The 13,875-nt window shown below is 39.8% G+C and overlaps 1 protein-coding gene across 2 annotated transcripts in view; it reads right to left on the reverse strand.

The window, feature by feature from the left end:
• BABAM2 (BRISC and BRCA1 A complex member 2) overlaps positions 1-13,875 on the reverse strand; it is a 184,097-nt gene that overhangs the window by 135,721 nt on the left and 34,501 nt on the right. For both annotated transcript variants that reach the window (XM_030035410.2, XM_030035409.2), the window contains exon 4: positions 13,578-13,672. In XM_030035410.2, the coding sequence (XP_029891270.1) occupies positions 13,578-13,672 (95 nt within the window). The remainder of the gene's footprint in view (positions 1-13,577; positions 13,673-13,875) is intronic.

Consider the following 13,875-nt stretch of genomic DNA (forward strand, 5'->3'; position numbering starts at 1 on the left):
ACTCGCTCACCCTTTAATAGTCCCATATGGCCAGTGCGAAAGTCTAACGGAGAGTGGAGACTAACAGTTGACTATCGTGGCCTGAATGAAGTTACGCCACCGCTGAGTGCTGCCGTTCCAGATATGCTAGAACTTCAATACGAACTAGAGTCAAAGGCAGCCAAGTGGTATGCTACAATTGACATTGCTAATGCGTTTTTCTCAATCCCTCTGGCAGCAGAGTGTCGTCCACAGTTTGCCTTTACTTGGAGGGGTGTCCAGTACACTTGGAATTGATTGCCCCAGGGGTGGAAACACAGCCCCACCATTTGCCATGGACTAATCCAGACTGCACTGGAAAAAGGTGAAGCTCCAGAACACCTGCAATACATTGATGACATCATTGTATGGGGCAACACGGCAGAAGAAGTCTTTGAGAAAGGGAAGAAAATAATCCAAATCCTTCTGAAAGCCGGTTTTGCCATAAAAGAAAGTAAGGTCAAGGGACCTGCACAGGAGATCCAGTTTTTAGGAATAAAATGACAAGATAGACGTTGTCAGATCCCAATAGATGTAATCAACAAAATAGCAGCTATGTCTCCACCAACTAATAAAAAGGAAACACAGGCTTTCTTAGGTGTTGTGGGTTTCTGGAGAATGCATATTCCAAATTAAAGTCTGATTATAAGCCCTCTCTATCAAGTGACCCGGAAGAAGAATGATTTTAAATGGGGCCCTGAGCAACAGTAAACCTTTGAACAAATTAAACGGGAGATTGTTCATGCAGTAGCCCTTGGACCAGTCCAAGCAGGACAAGATGTTAAAAATGTGCTCTATACTGCAGCCAGGGAGAATGGCCCTACCTGGAGCCTCTGGCAGAAAGCACCCGGGGAGACCCGAGGTCGACCCCTGGGGTTTTGGAGTCGAGGATATCGAGGATCCGAGGCTCGCTATACTCCAACTGAAAAAGAGATATTGGCAGCATATGAAGGAGTCTGAGCTGCCTCAGAAGTGGTTGGTACCGAAACACAGCTCCTCTTAGCACCCCGACTGCCAGTGCTGGGCTGGATGTTCAAAGGGAAAGTCTCCTCTACACATCACGTGACTGATGCCACGTGGAGTAAGTGGATTGCACTGATCACACAACGGGCTCGCATAGGAAACCCCAGTCGCCCAGGAATTTTAGAAGTGATCACGGACTGGCCAGAAAGCAAAGATTTTGGAATGTCGCCAGAGGAGGAGGTAACACGTGCTGAAGAAGCCCCGCTGTATAATAAACTGCCAGAAAATGAGAGGCAATATGCTCTGTTCACTGATGGGTCCTGTCGCATTGTGGGAAAGCATCAGAGGTGGAAGGCTGCTGTATGGAGTCCTACACAACAAGTTGCAGAAACTGCTGAAGGAAAAGGTGAATCGAGTCAGTTTGCAGAGGTGAAAGCCATCCAGCTAGCGTTAGACTGCTGAAAGAGAAAAGTGGCCAGTGCTTTATCTCTATACTGACTCATGGATGGTGGCAAATGCCCTGTGGGGGTGGTTACAGCAATGGAAGCAGAGCAACTGCTGCGCAGAGGTAAACCCATTTGGGCTGCCGCACTGTGGCAAGATATTGCGTCCCAGCTAGAGAATTTGGTTGTAAAAGTACGTCATGTAGATGCTCACGTACCCAAGAGTCGGGCCACTGAAGAACATCAAAATAACCAACAGGTGGATCAGACTGCCAAAATTGAAGTGGCTCGGGTGGACCTGGACTGGCAACATAAGGGTAAGCTATTTATGGCTCAATGGGCCCATGATGCTTCAGGCCATCAGGGAAGAGATACAACATATAGATAGGCTCGTGACCAAAGGGTAGACTTCACCATGGACACTATTACACAAGTTATCCATGAATGTGAAACGTGCTACAATTAAGCAAGCCAAACGGTTAAAGCCCCTGTGGTATGGAGGACGATGGCTGAAATATAAATTTAGGGAAGCCTGGCAGATTGACTATATCACACTCCCACAAACTCGCCAAGGCAAGCGCTATGTGCTCACAATGGTGGAAACAACCACCGGATGGCTGGAAACAGATTCTGTACCCCATGCCACTGCCCGGAACACTATCCTGGGCCTTGAAAAGCAGGTCTTGTGGCGACATGGCACCCCAGAGAGAATTGAGTCAGACAATGAGACTCATTTCCGAAACAACCTCATAGACACCTGGGCCAAAGAGCATGGCATTGAGTGGGTGTATCACATCCCCTATCATGCACCAGCCTCTGGGAAAATTGGGCGATACAATGGACTGTTAAAGACTACTTTGAGAGCAATGGGGGGTGGAACTTTCAAACATTGGGATATACATTTAGCAAAAGCCACCTGGTTAGTCAACACCAGAGGATCTGCCAATCGGGGTGGCCCTGCCCAGTCAGAATTTTTACGTACTGTAGAAGGGGATAAAGTCCCTGTAGTGCAGACAAAAAATATGTTAGGGAAGACAGTCTGGGTTACTCCTGCCTCAGGCAAAGGTAAACCCATTCGTGAGATTGCTTTTGCTCAAGGGCCTGGGTGCACTTGGTGGGTGATGCGAAAAGATGGGGAAGTCCGATGTGTGCCTCAAGGGGATTTAATCTTAGGTGAGAATAGCCAGAATTAAACTGTATGATATTAGTTGCTATATAACCCTGCTACTGTATGTTATCATTAGTATAATTGTTATATGCTATATCCATAGTACTATAGTAAGAATCACTTAAATGAAGCAAGAAAAAACTGTGATAAAACTGAGCGAAGCGCAGTAGTGATGGAACCAGAACTGACTCCAGCATGCAACAATCCAACGGTGCACACCATCCTCCTGCTGCGTCCAACGTCAACTGCTCGTCACACTGCGCTGAAGCCCAACTCTGCTCTACCAACTGAGAGGACTTTGCACCATCCCTCCTGCCCAGAAAGACTGCTATGACAGATGGAGCCCAGAGTCAGGGAACTAAATGAACTCAACGAACATTTAATGAACATAACCCATAAACTAAAAGAATGATATCTCTGTGTACGTATACATATATATATATATATATCATTGTTCATATGTCTCAAAGGGATGGAAAAGCTGATGATGATTGACCAGGATGTAACTAAAGGTATGGGAACTGAGCATGACGTCAATGGTATAGAATAAGGGGTGGATACTGTCCTAGTTTCAGCTGGGATAGAGTTAACTGTCTTCCTAGTAGCTGGTAGGGTGCTATGTTTTGAGTTCAGTATGTGAAGAATGTTGATAACACTGATGTTTTCAGTTGCTGCTAGTAGTGTTTAGACTAATGTCAAGGATTTCTCAGCTTCTCATGCCCAGCCAGCGAGAAAGCTGGAGGGGCACAAGAAGTTGGCACAGGACACAGCCAGGGCACCTGACCCAAACTGGCCAACAGGGCATTCCATACCATGTGACGTCCCATCCAGTATAGGAACTGGGGGGAGTGGGGGCGGGGAATCGCCGCTTGGGGACTAGCTGGGTGCCGGTCAGTGGGTGGTGAGCAACTGCACTGAGCATCATTTGTACATTCCAATCCTTTCATTATTGCTGTTGTCATTTTATTAGTGTTATCATTATCATTATTCGTTTCTTCTTTTCTGTTCTATTAAACCGTTCTTATCTCAACCCGTGAGTTTTGCTTCTTTTTCCCGATTTTCTCCCCCATCCCACTGGGTGGGGGGGGAGTGAGTGAGCGGCTGCGTGGTGCTTAGCTGCTGGCTGGGGTTAAACCACGACAACCTGATACTGTACAAACACTAATACTGCAAATAGAAGACACAAGATGTTGACTAAATTTGAACTATATTTCTGTAGTTATCTTTAAAATAAGAGCAGATATGCCTGAGGATCCAAGATGGAAGACAGCAAGGAAACACAGACATAGAAGCATGTCAAGAATGAGTAAAACAAAGATAGGTTTTGAAACAAATACAGGCAGAAACTTAGACCAGTAAAAAGAAAAGAAAATATAGCTTGCACCCTCATCCATTTGGGGAAATGAATAGATCCTCTGAAAATTACCCTGAGCGCAAAGACATTTCTTTGCCCCAACAATATCTTGTGAAGGAAAGAACCTGCAGGGTCCCAAAGTTAAACTAAACCCATTGGAGAAAAGTACAATTATAAAATATAACAGAATTCACAGTCCAGAATTTAATAAAATAGGAAACTGCATTATCAGACAGAATGATTATTTCTAACTGATCTTCTGCAATCAGTTAATTTAAAAGTCTGTTCTGCTTGCATATTCATAAGCAATGACCAACTTTCTCTACAGAAAAATGAATTATCATGGCTCAACAACTTGAATTCAATGGGCATACCACACTGAATTTAAATGTATTCTCAATTCAGGAAGACAGTGCTAGATTTTATCTTTTCTCTTAAAAAAAAAAAACAACCAAAAAAACCCCCCAAACCAACCAAAAAACAAAACCTTGTAAATTTGTTTCTAGAAAGCTAACAAGCTGTTGCCTTCAAGCCAAGCCACTTCTTACTGTTCTAGAGCTCTTGTGAGGAAGCGGAGTGTATTGTGCCAGTACCATTACGCATCAGGGCCAGAATCCTTTAATTTTCTGCCAGTTTCTCTGATAATAGGATTTTTCCAAATTTTAATAAAACGTTGCTCAAGTAAAGTATGATTATATTTTAATTAACTGAAGCAAAAAACAGTCATAACTACAGTCTCAGTTTGCTGGTTCATATTAAAGAATTATCAATACCAACATTATTATTGCACTCCCAGACTTCCAAAGAAAAGACATTCTGCTTTCATATGTCCAACGTGGGATATCCAACTTTGTATTTTTGGTTTAAACTAATGATGATTTGAAAAGTCAATGAGATGCTTAAATTCATTATACCACCCTTACCACTAGCAAGGTCTTTGTTTTGTGCAAAGCAAGTATATTACATATACGTGTCAATACATGAACACATTTAGGCATTAGTGTCTGGTAAATTGGTTATCTCAAGTTATACCGCACCATGTATTTTCCCTCCAATACATCATCCACCTGAGAAGTCTTTTGTTTGCTCAATCCTGTTGCTTCCTCAGGCAACCATTAGTGATAACAGAGAAAGTTGTGCTTCTTAGAGGAAAAACTGATGCCTATCAAATATACCAGGAAGAGACAGTGAAGGGGACTAGGGCATTCCTAGATCAACCTGACTGGCCACAAAAAAGCACTGCTGACAGAGAGAGGCATTCACAGCGTTAATAGCAGTGTAATATACTGAGAAAATCTGACCAAGTTCCATGGCTTCCTCCAAGTGCTTTCTAAAACTATCCTTCTCACAAAGACTAGAAATCCGTTTAAGAGTTTCTACAGAAAAGGAATAACAGTAGTACACCTGATCATAGAGGGGATAGCCCTAGATGCAGACAGGTAGTAGAAGAGTTGCCAAGTACAGCTCCTTAAATGAGAAGTGGTGAAAAGTTTCTGAAAGTAGTCAAAGTATCTGAAAACTGATAAAAAAGACAAGGCAAAGGAGCACCTTTTGTTTTGTCTTCATGTACTGCGAGATGCCCTTGTGAAAATATCCAGCAACATGAACAATTGATGTTGGGAGGGAGCAAGTCACAGACGCAACAGAGTCATTGCCTACAAGAATAACTGCAGATTCAGTGACTCCAACTATCCCGTAAAGAATATTCAGAGGCCTGCCCTCCTCTCACCACCCTCTGCCCCCAGTTTATTATCTAACATAGCCACACAGTTCACAACTTAGATTTTTCCCTTGTTCATGTTGACTTATCCTTAAGGCAAGACATATTAGTACAGGGTACTAATATAAACTGACTGTATCTCTGATGGGATATTCTCATGGCCTAGAGAGTAAGTGGACCGGAGGACCATCAGATGTTGAAATGGGCTTCCAAAGGAAATCTTGAAACATTTGGGGTAAGTGCCATAATGAGATCAATTGCCTGGCACTATTAAAGTTAAGGAGTTTGCACATAAACTCAGGCAAACATCCTGGAGAACTGGAAGGAACACCAGGAAGATGGAAATAGAGTATCTAACTGGACCAGTAAATTAAATAAAGCACAAAATTAAATAAAGGGGCTTAAGAAACAAAACAACTAGGTTTGAAATGCATTCAGATTTCAGTCATGCAAGGGTCCTTTGCTGAACAGCATTAAAAAAAAAAAAAAAAAAGTATATTGGCAAAGCTACCTAACAGAGCTTTGACTATATATAGAGTGTAGGTTTAGGCACAGCCTAAGTTTTGGGTTGTGTACCAGCTCACTGACAGCCCGCGCACCTATTTCTCATGCCCAGGATTGGATGCAAGCTTGTCCTACCTCTAGCCTTTCCAATCTCCAGGGACCGCAGGGTCAGAGGAGAGGCTGCAAAGGTGAGCACACAATCCCTCCTGCCATGCAAGAACTCTGGTAATTAAGAGATGATTTTGATAGTGCTCATACTACACTTCTCAGCTAAGACTAATACCTAGCTATGTAAGTGTTCATTCTCCACTTACCAGAACTTAAGATACGCTACTCAGTTTTACACTAGAGGAGCAAAAGAAAGAATACTGATTCAGACATGCAGTTTGGTTCTAGTAGAGAGACAGCACTCTTTCTCAAGCCCAGTAGCAACTGTTGCCTACCTAAGAAATGAGTGAATTCATTGAGAAATCAAGATTAATTCAACATGAATTCAAGAGAAGATCCAGAAATTCAGGAGGCCAATGCTCTGGGCTCAGGTATAAGCTAAACAGACATAGCTTGAAGGAAACATAAGCCTAAACATCTTTTTCAGCCTTTACACTAAGATTTAAGCACCCTGTTATTCTGGTCCAACCTTCTGGCCCATCTCACTGTATGACCATGAAAAAGATGGTCAAACTCATGTGACAAATGAAAATTATCTTTTCTTCCCCCCCCCCCCCCCCAAATACAACACTATGAATGGAAAGCCATTAAATGTTTTTCCCTCTATTTTGCTAGTGCACAATGATTAAGTTTCTCATCACATGCACATCAGTTAGTATGGCACAAAAACATTTTCTCCGACTTTGTCATCCTTCAGTCAAACGATCCATGCACATTCCTAATGTTATCATAAAACCAGTATTTCCTGGAATGAAGTACTATATTTTAAGAGCTAATATTCTGGATTTTTCATATTCTAGGGAGAAATTGCATTATCAGAGACGCTTGTGCCAAAAAATGAAAGGAAATGTTTCCCCACCGATCCTTTCAGAGAACTAATGGAATTAATTTTGCATTCCACACTAGGAAGATTGAAGCAAGAAAGGCAAAACTACCTGGCTTACCAGATATTTTCTCCATTTAAAATTAAATAAATAGTATCACACTGTAGAATTTTTTTCACTTTATGGATTCGCTAGGCAGAAAGTCCAGCCAGAATGTTGTGATCAACTAAAGCAGAACTTCTGACGTCAGCATATTCTCTTCTGCTTACACTTTAAGATAGAAAGCCAAGTGTTGTAAACTGTGCTAGGAAATGCTGAAATTTGAAAAAAGAAAGCGAGGTGAATATATACAATGATTTTACATGAATACAAAATGACAGCATAATACAAGGTAGATAACTCCCTCTCAGCTCTATAAATATTAACAATTCTGGACAAAGAGGAAAAATAAAAGGGAAAGGCTAGAAGAGAAAGTCAGAAAAATAAAAGAAGGAGAAAAAGGAGTAATTTCCCAATGTGAAAAAGCCTTGAAGGAAGAAGAGATGGAAAGATGATAGGAAAAACTTGTTTTCTGTCATCTCTCGAATTTTTTCTGCTGAACTGTTTGTATAGCCTCCATCTTTACCACACAGCTACACAGACAATCCTAACACTAGCTCCCGACACCATATGACTTCTCAGAAGGACCTCCTGAATGCTGGCCTCACACGGGCTGTAGTGAAGCTGGCCAGGCTACCCCAGGAGAGAATTCCCAGCCAGAATCCTCTTTCCGGGATTTCTCATTTTAAGCCCAGTACAAGCTCAGCAAAAATAAAAGGCAGAAAACCTGTGCCCGGTTTATCACAACCCTTACTAGCTACGTCAAAGAAACAAGTGAGGATTCCCTGAGGGAACTGTGTGTTGCTCAGACACTAAAACCAGACAAAAATACATTCAAAATTAGATTCTTTCAGGTCTGGCCTAACGAGGAATGTTCTACTGGCATAGCTCTACCATTTGAAAACATGGACAAAAACATATACCATAAATGCCAACAATACCAGCCAAAAGGTCCTTCCGCCGGGGAAGCTCCTGAGTGAAATTACTCTTCTGATGGTATAAAATGTGACTTTTCCACCACTGCCTATCCATACCAGACTAACCTCAGCAAGGCCTCAGTGACCATGTGCATATAAAGAACCTAACCTTATATATAGGTTATCACATATATGTGCACACATACATACATCCCCCCTATATACAAATGTGTAGGATCCATATAGAAGGACAGGAATAAACAGTTTTCAGAATTCACATTTGTTTTGGAGAATTAAACAGTAAATAGCACTGGTTTATTAAAAAAAAAAAACAAACACATTTTGACATACAATGTCAAGACATGACTGAAAAGTGAACACAAAAAATGTGAATATAAAGAAGTTCAAAATAAGGAAAAAAACTTCTAATAAAATGCAGGATCCAATCCTGCATTCTGTTTCACTTAAATTCTCCAAGTTCAACTGAAACCAAAGTAATTTAAGGCTTTCAGTACAAGAGTGGTAGGTTAGGGGTCGAAGAATGAAATCTGCTGCTGCCATCCCAAATTGAGCAAGCAGAAGAGATAGTAATGCTAAAAATAGTTCGAGCTTACCCACACATTTCCCAGACAAAGAGAACCCACCATTGCAACTTTAAAGTCATAGTCTGAAAGCCATAATTCTCATTGCCCTTATGTAGGGGCTTTCATACTATGTAACACATAACACCTGCATCTTTACCAACAATACAACAGCCAGACTTTTTAGAACAAAATAGTTAAATGGCATTAGCTAATATAAGGGGTGTTTGGGCTTTTTTGTAGCTACTGTGAGCATAGGAACAATTGATGCTGGTAAACATCTCTCATGCACCTGACTGTAAATGAAGAACAATTATGGAAGAAGGAGATATTTAAAAGATCTCTGCACTACCCATTAACTAACTCAGCACATCAACAGTAATAATGATTAAGATTTTGAACACAGCCACAGAAAACAACATGGCCTTCATGACAGTCATCATATAGCCAAATGATAAATATGGAGTCTAATAATTAATAACTACAAATACAAGAATTTAAAACGAACATTGCTCTACACAAGATAATAGAGCATAACAGCCAATACACTTGAGTAGCACAATTAGCTGAATCAACTCCACAATGACTGAAATCTGTACTTCGTATTAACAATTAGACTAGGGGAAACAATCTTCCCAACGTTACATACTGGCATGAGAACTGCAGCAGCCCACACTCTGAAGTTCTGTGATGGCAAAGGTCTCCTCCCACACAAATGCAGCTCTAAGTATTCCCATATATACTAGCCCACAGGGACTCATTCAACACTTACTGGGTTTTAAGAAATGCTAATGTCCTCTTGCCTCCGTCCCCACTAAGGCTAACGGAGCCTTTTTGATAGCAAGGGATGGGCAGAATAATTCTGGGGAGACTAGCTGGAAACCTGAAGTAGGATGCTAAAAAGCCCAAATCCTTAAACTGACAGTTAGCTTGCATATACTCCTGTTGTTTCCTCTTTGCCAAACAGAATATACTTCAAAATCATTGGAAAAATGGGGTTAACATTTTGCATAGGCCCTTCAGTTACCTGGCTCACATTAACAATCAACTAGGCTAACATAACAAACAATTCTTGCTACTCAAACTGGCATCATTGTAATGAGCTTCAAATTAATCTCATCCGTACACAATCACTAATCTTGTTTTGTGCCAAGTGAATTTTTAATCAGAATGGAGTGAATCATAGGTTGTTTTTAAAATACATTTCTAATACTTGTCATCCAAAATGAATACACACTAGAGCAGGGAAGAACTTTCCTATTTAGATTCTGAGAAGGTGATTTTATTTATGCATACTATACACACAAGTATCAAATGCATACGATAGGTGAGGACATTTTTAATGAAAATAAAAAATAAATATGTTTATTTCTGATAATGCTTTGAGCACGAATAGCATCACCAACCTAAAGAATTTAGCCCTGTGACTAATTAAAACTGTATCACAAAAAGGAACAGTTGCACCTCTGTTGAGTTGCTCCTCAATCTCTACATCCTTCTAGAAGATCAAAATACACAATCAGACACTGCAACCAGCAGAGTAACTACTTCTGGTAAGGCACGTACTGAAGCATATATTTTGCAGTGCTGAACTTGAGACTCAACCTGAGTTTCAAACTGAAGTGACTTTAATATTTGTGCAAGACATAGAAGCAAAGCTGAGTTTCAGTGAGCATCTTCAACTTGATTCTGCAACTGCAATACCAATTTAACAAAGCAGCTGATTAGCTATGTTTATAACAAGAGTGCCCAACCATTTAGGAATTCTTTGGAAAAAAAAAAGACAGTATGAAGACTTCAGCTACAGCATCTACTTTTTAAAATGCAGTATTTCTGCATCTTGTTTTAGCTATCTGGCTAACAGCTGCTTAACTGTACACCTGTTACCACGCTTAGATGAAAATCTAACTTGAAGGTCTACCCACAGCCATGAAAACTGAAGGAGTGACTGAAGCTATCTGCAGGACAGCCATTCAAATGTCTTCAGGGAGGTCTGCTGACAGCCTCTATTACAGCCACATGAGCTTGAGGAATCTGGAGTACCTGGTTCTCATTTCAAGCTAAGCATAATGCCTGACTCAAGCTATGTAACAGCATGTGATGACTTCTTCTTGGAAAACAAGACAGGCAGATGAGAGCAGCACAGGAAGGCTCAGTGTCAGAATTCCCACAGATCTGGCGGCTTAGTACTTAGAGACTACACTCCTCATTTAATACCATCTACATGCTTTTGTGAATGGTAGATTGTTTTGATTGCCAGGAACTGTTGCATTAAAAGTATTTGAAGATTGCTCAAGATTAAGAGCATTAAATTACACTCAATGTGCTAACCTATTTTTAGTCAGTAGAAAGATATGTTAACACATTAGAAAATTCTGCTAATATCTCAGAATTCAATAAAAATTATCTTCTTTAAACAGCTCTAAGATCCGTGGAAAAGAGGGAGTTATTCAAATACTTAGCATAATAAGCAAGTTATTGTTAACTTAACATTCTGAAGAAAGACTTCACAAACCATGTTGAACATTAAAAGGCGAATGCAAAATACACCAGATAGACTATAGCTGCAAGGCAGAGATAACATGCTCTGATAACATCAGGATGGACTGCAGGAGAATGACCAAGGACCTTATCAAAAAAGGTTACATTTACATAGTGAATACTATAGCAAGGCATAATGACCAAAGGAAAGCTGTTGGCTTGCAAATTTCTTCTTTGGTTTGTTTTTAATTAATTTTAAAATAGACTATTTAATATCTCATTATGTGTCAAGGAGCAAATGGCTCTTCAAGCTGCTTTCCAAAGAAGACACTCCCAAAAGAAGTATCATTAATGAACAATGTAAGAAAGAAAGAAAACTAAGGATGTTTTTACCCTTGCAGGTTGCCCTGTGGATCACTAGTGCTGGTGACTTCTTTTCACATGAGAAATATGGCACCTTATCAAACTCCATCTGAACAGCATTTCTGCAAGATGCCCCAAATTATCTTTATTTAATATCTCATTTGTTATTTGTTATTAATTTCAGCTTTCCAGCATATTAAAAAGTGCTCCTCTTCCTTTAATATCAATTGCCAAAAACAGTTACTAGTGTGAATACTTCTCAGGAGGTTGTAAGATTGCAAAACTACAAAACAGAAAAAGGGGAGAATAGCAGAACTGGTAAATAAAAGAGTGTGAAAACAATTCTAGAATTGTCATATAAAGTAAAACCTTTTATATAAATGAGCCTAACAAAATAGCTATTCAGCAGCACCATGCATCCTTCCAAAAGGATTTTGTGAGTTTAACAGGAAAGTGATTGGGGGAAACAAAGAAATAAGACATTCAACTTTTAAAAATTCTGTTAGGTATGCTAAAAATAGTTATTAAAACCAATTCTTTTAAGATTGTGTAGTTTTTCAATATAACTTAATGTGAAGTGAATACAGCTAAAACCAAAAAACAACACATCTGTCATGTCACATATGAAGGACATGTTCACTTCTGTGGCCGCTGCCTCACATTCTTCCCCCATGACACCTGTACCCCAAAACTGAACGTAGAGCATGACAGCCTCTGACTTACTTTGGGGAGCTCCCATACCTCATCAATCAACCACCTGCACTGGAGCCATGCTAATAAAGCACCAGAGAGGCTGCAGGAGAGGACTATGTAAAAAGCCTCTCCTCTAGCAAGGCCCTCGGCCATGAGAAGTTCAATTAAAAGACATTTCCCAGGTGCCTGTTTGTGCCAGTGATTCCCATATACCCTTACCAGTAGCCTATATAATAAAATATACTTAAAAGTGTCAATTGCTTTTTGGGTCAGCTTTCTAATAAAAGCTGAAAATTTTGAGAAAAAAAAGAAATGAGATCATAACCTACTGTGTGGGTGACTGAGCAGGAACTGCAGCAGAGTTCTATGGAAAAGGCATAGTTTTCTGACACAGCCACTAAGTTCTGCACCATAACCACAGGCACTGGACACGTATTGGAAAAAATATGCCCAAACCCTATTGAAAAATGAGACTGTTGACTCAGAAACAAAGCTGCAGGTCTGCAAAGGCAGCAGAATGAAGTCCAAAGATAGGGGGAAAGTAAAAGAGAAAAACACTCTGGGTTTCAAAATACCTTAATATGGCTTTAGTAACTACTAGTAACATCTGAGAGAGAAGCATTTTAAAAGTATAACCATTGTTAGCTTCTTCAAACAAGGCTTTACTACTTGAGGCTGATTTTGAATAGTGAACAAAACGCTTGGTTTCAGGTTGTGGTGTTCCTTTTTCTATAGTAATAAGACTGTGTAAAAATATTTTCTCATTAAGTTAATTTTTGACCCTCCCACCTTTTAAAATGGCATTTCTTTGTCTTTATGGTAATGCTACCACATGTGAGCAGATACCTTCTTTGACACAGTGGTTTCAACAACATACAACCTGGTTTTATCCCTCCTCATTGGAAAACAAAAATCAACATCACTACACAACATTGTGCTACTTTTTCTGGAACGAAATGCTTTTCAAAGACACAATAGAGCAATCCTTTGTGCTGAAACAGATCATCTTTTAGGATGGACAGATATTAAAAAGACATTTTTTTAAAGATACTCTGAACAGTTATTGTAAATTTTATCTTGTCTTGATTAAAATATTTTTAAAAACCCTTACGTTTCTGGATTATTAGAAGACAAAGTGTTTATACTTACATAACAGTGAGATGAAAGTTGGAGTTTTTTTTCTTTATTCTGCATTGTTAGCAAATTCCTATTGCTGAAGCTATTCTAAAAAAGCCAAGTCTCTTTGCATGGTATAAGGTTCTCAAACAGTGAAGTACTTACATGCAAGGCAGAAGGATCTGGCAAAAATTCAGCATCCTCTCCAAAGATAAAATCTGGTGGCAGGTCAGGATAGTGAGCATTGAAAATTATATCCCCTGAAAAGTAATAAATGAAAACACTGTTTGCACTTTTATGTATGTGCTTATAAATAAATAAATAAAATATTGTACATATGATACACATTTTTAATGTAAAATTTGATCGCTACATTAAATATACTTCATGTATATAGCCATATAATTTTTACAAAAATTCACATGCAAGATAAGCATCAGATGTTTGGGGGGATGAAGTCAAA

The sequence above is a fragment of the Aquila chrysaetos genome, chromosome 13 (genome assembly GCF_900496995.4).
Source record: "Aquila chrysaetos chrysaetos chromosome 13, bAquChr1.4, whole genome shotgun sequence".
NCBI lineage: Eukaryota > Metazoa > Chordata > Aves > Accipitriformes > Accipitridae > Aquila > Aquila chrysaetos.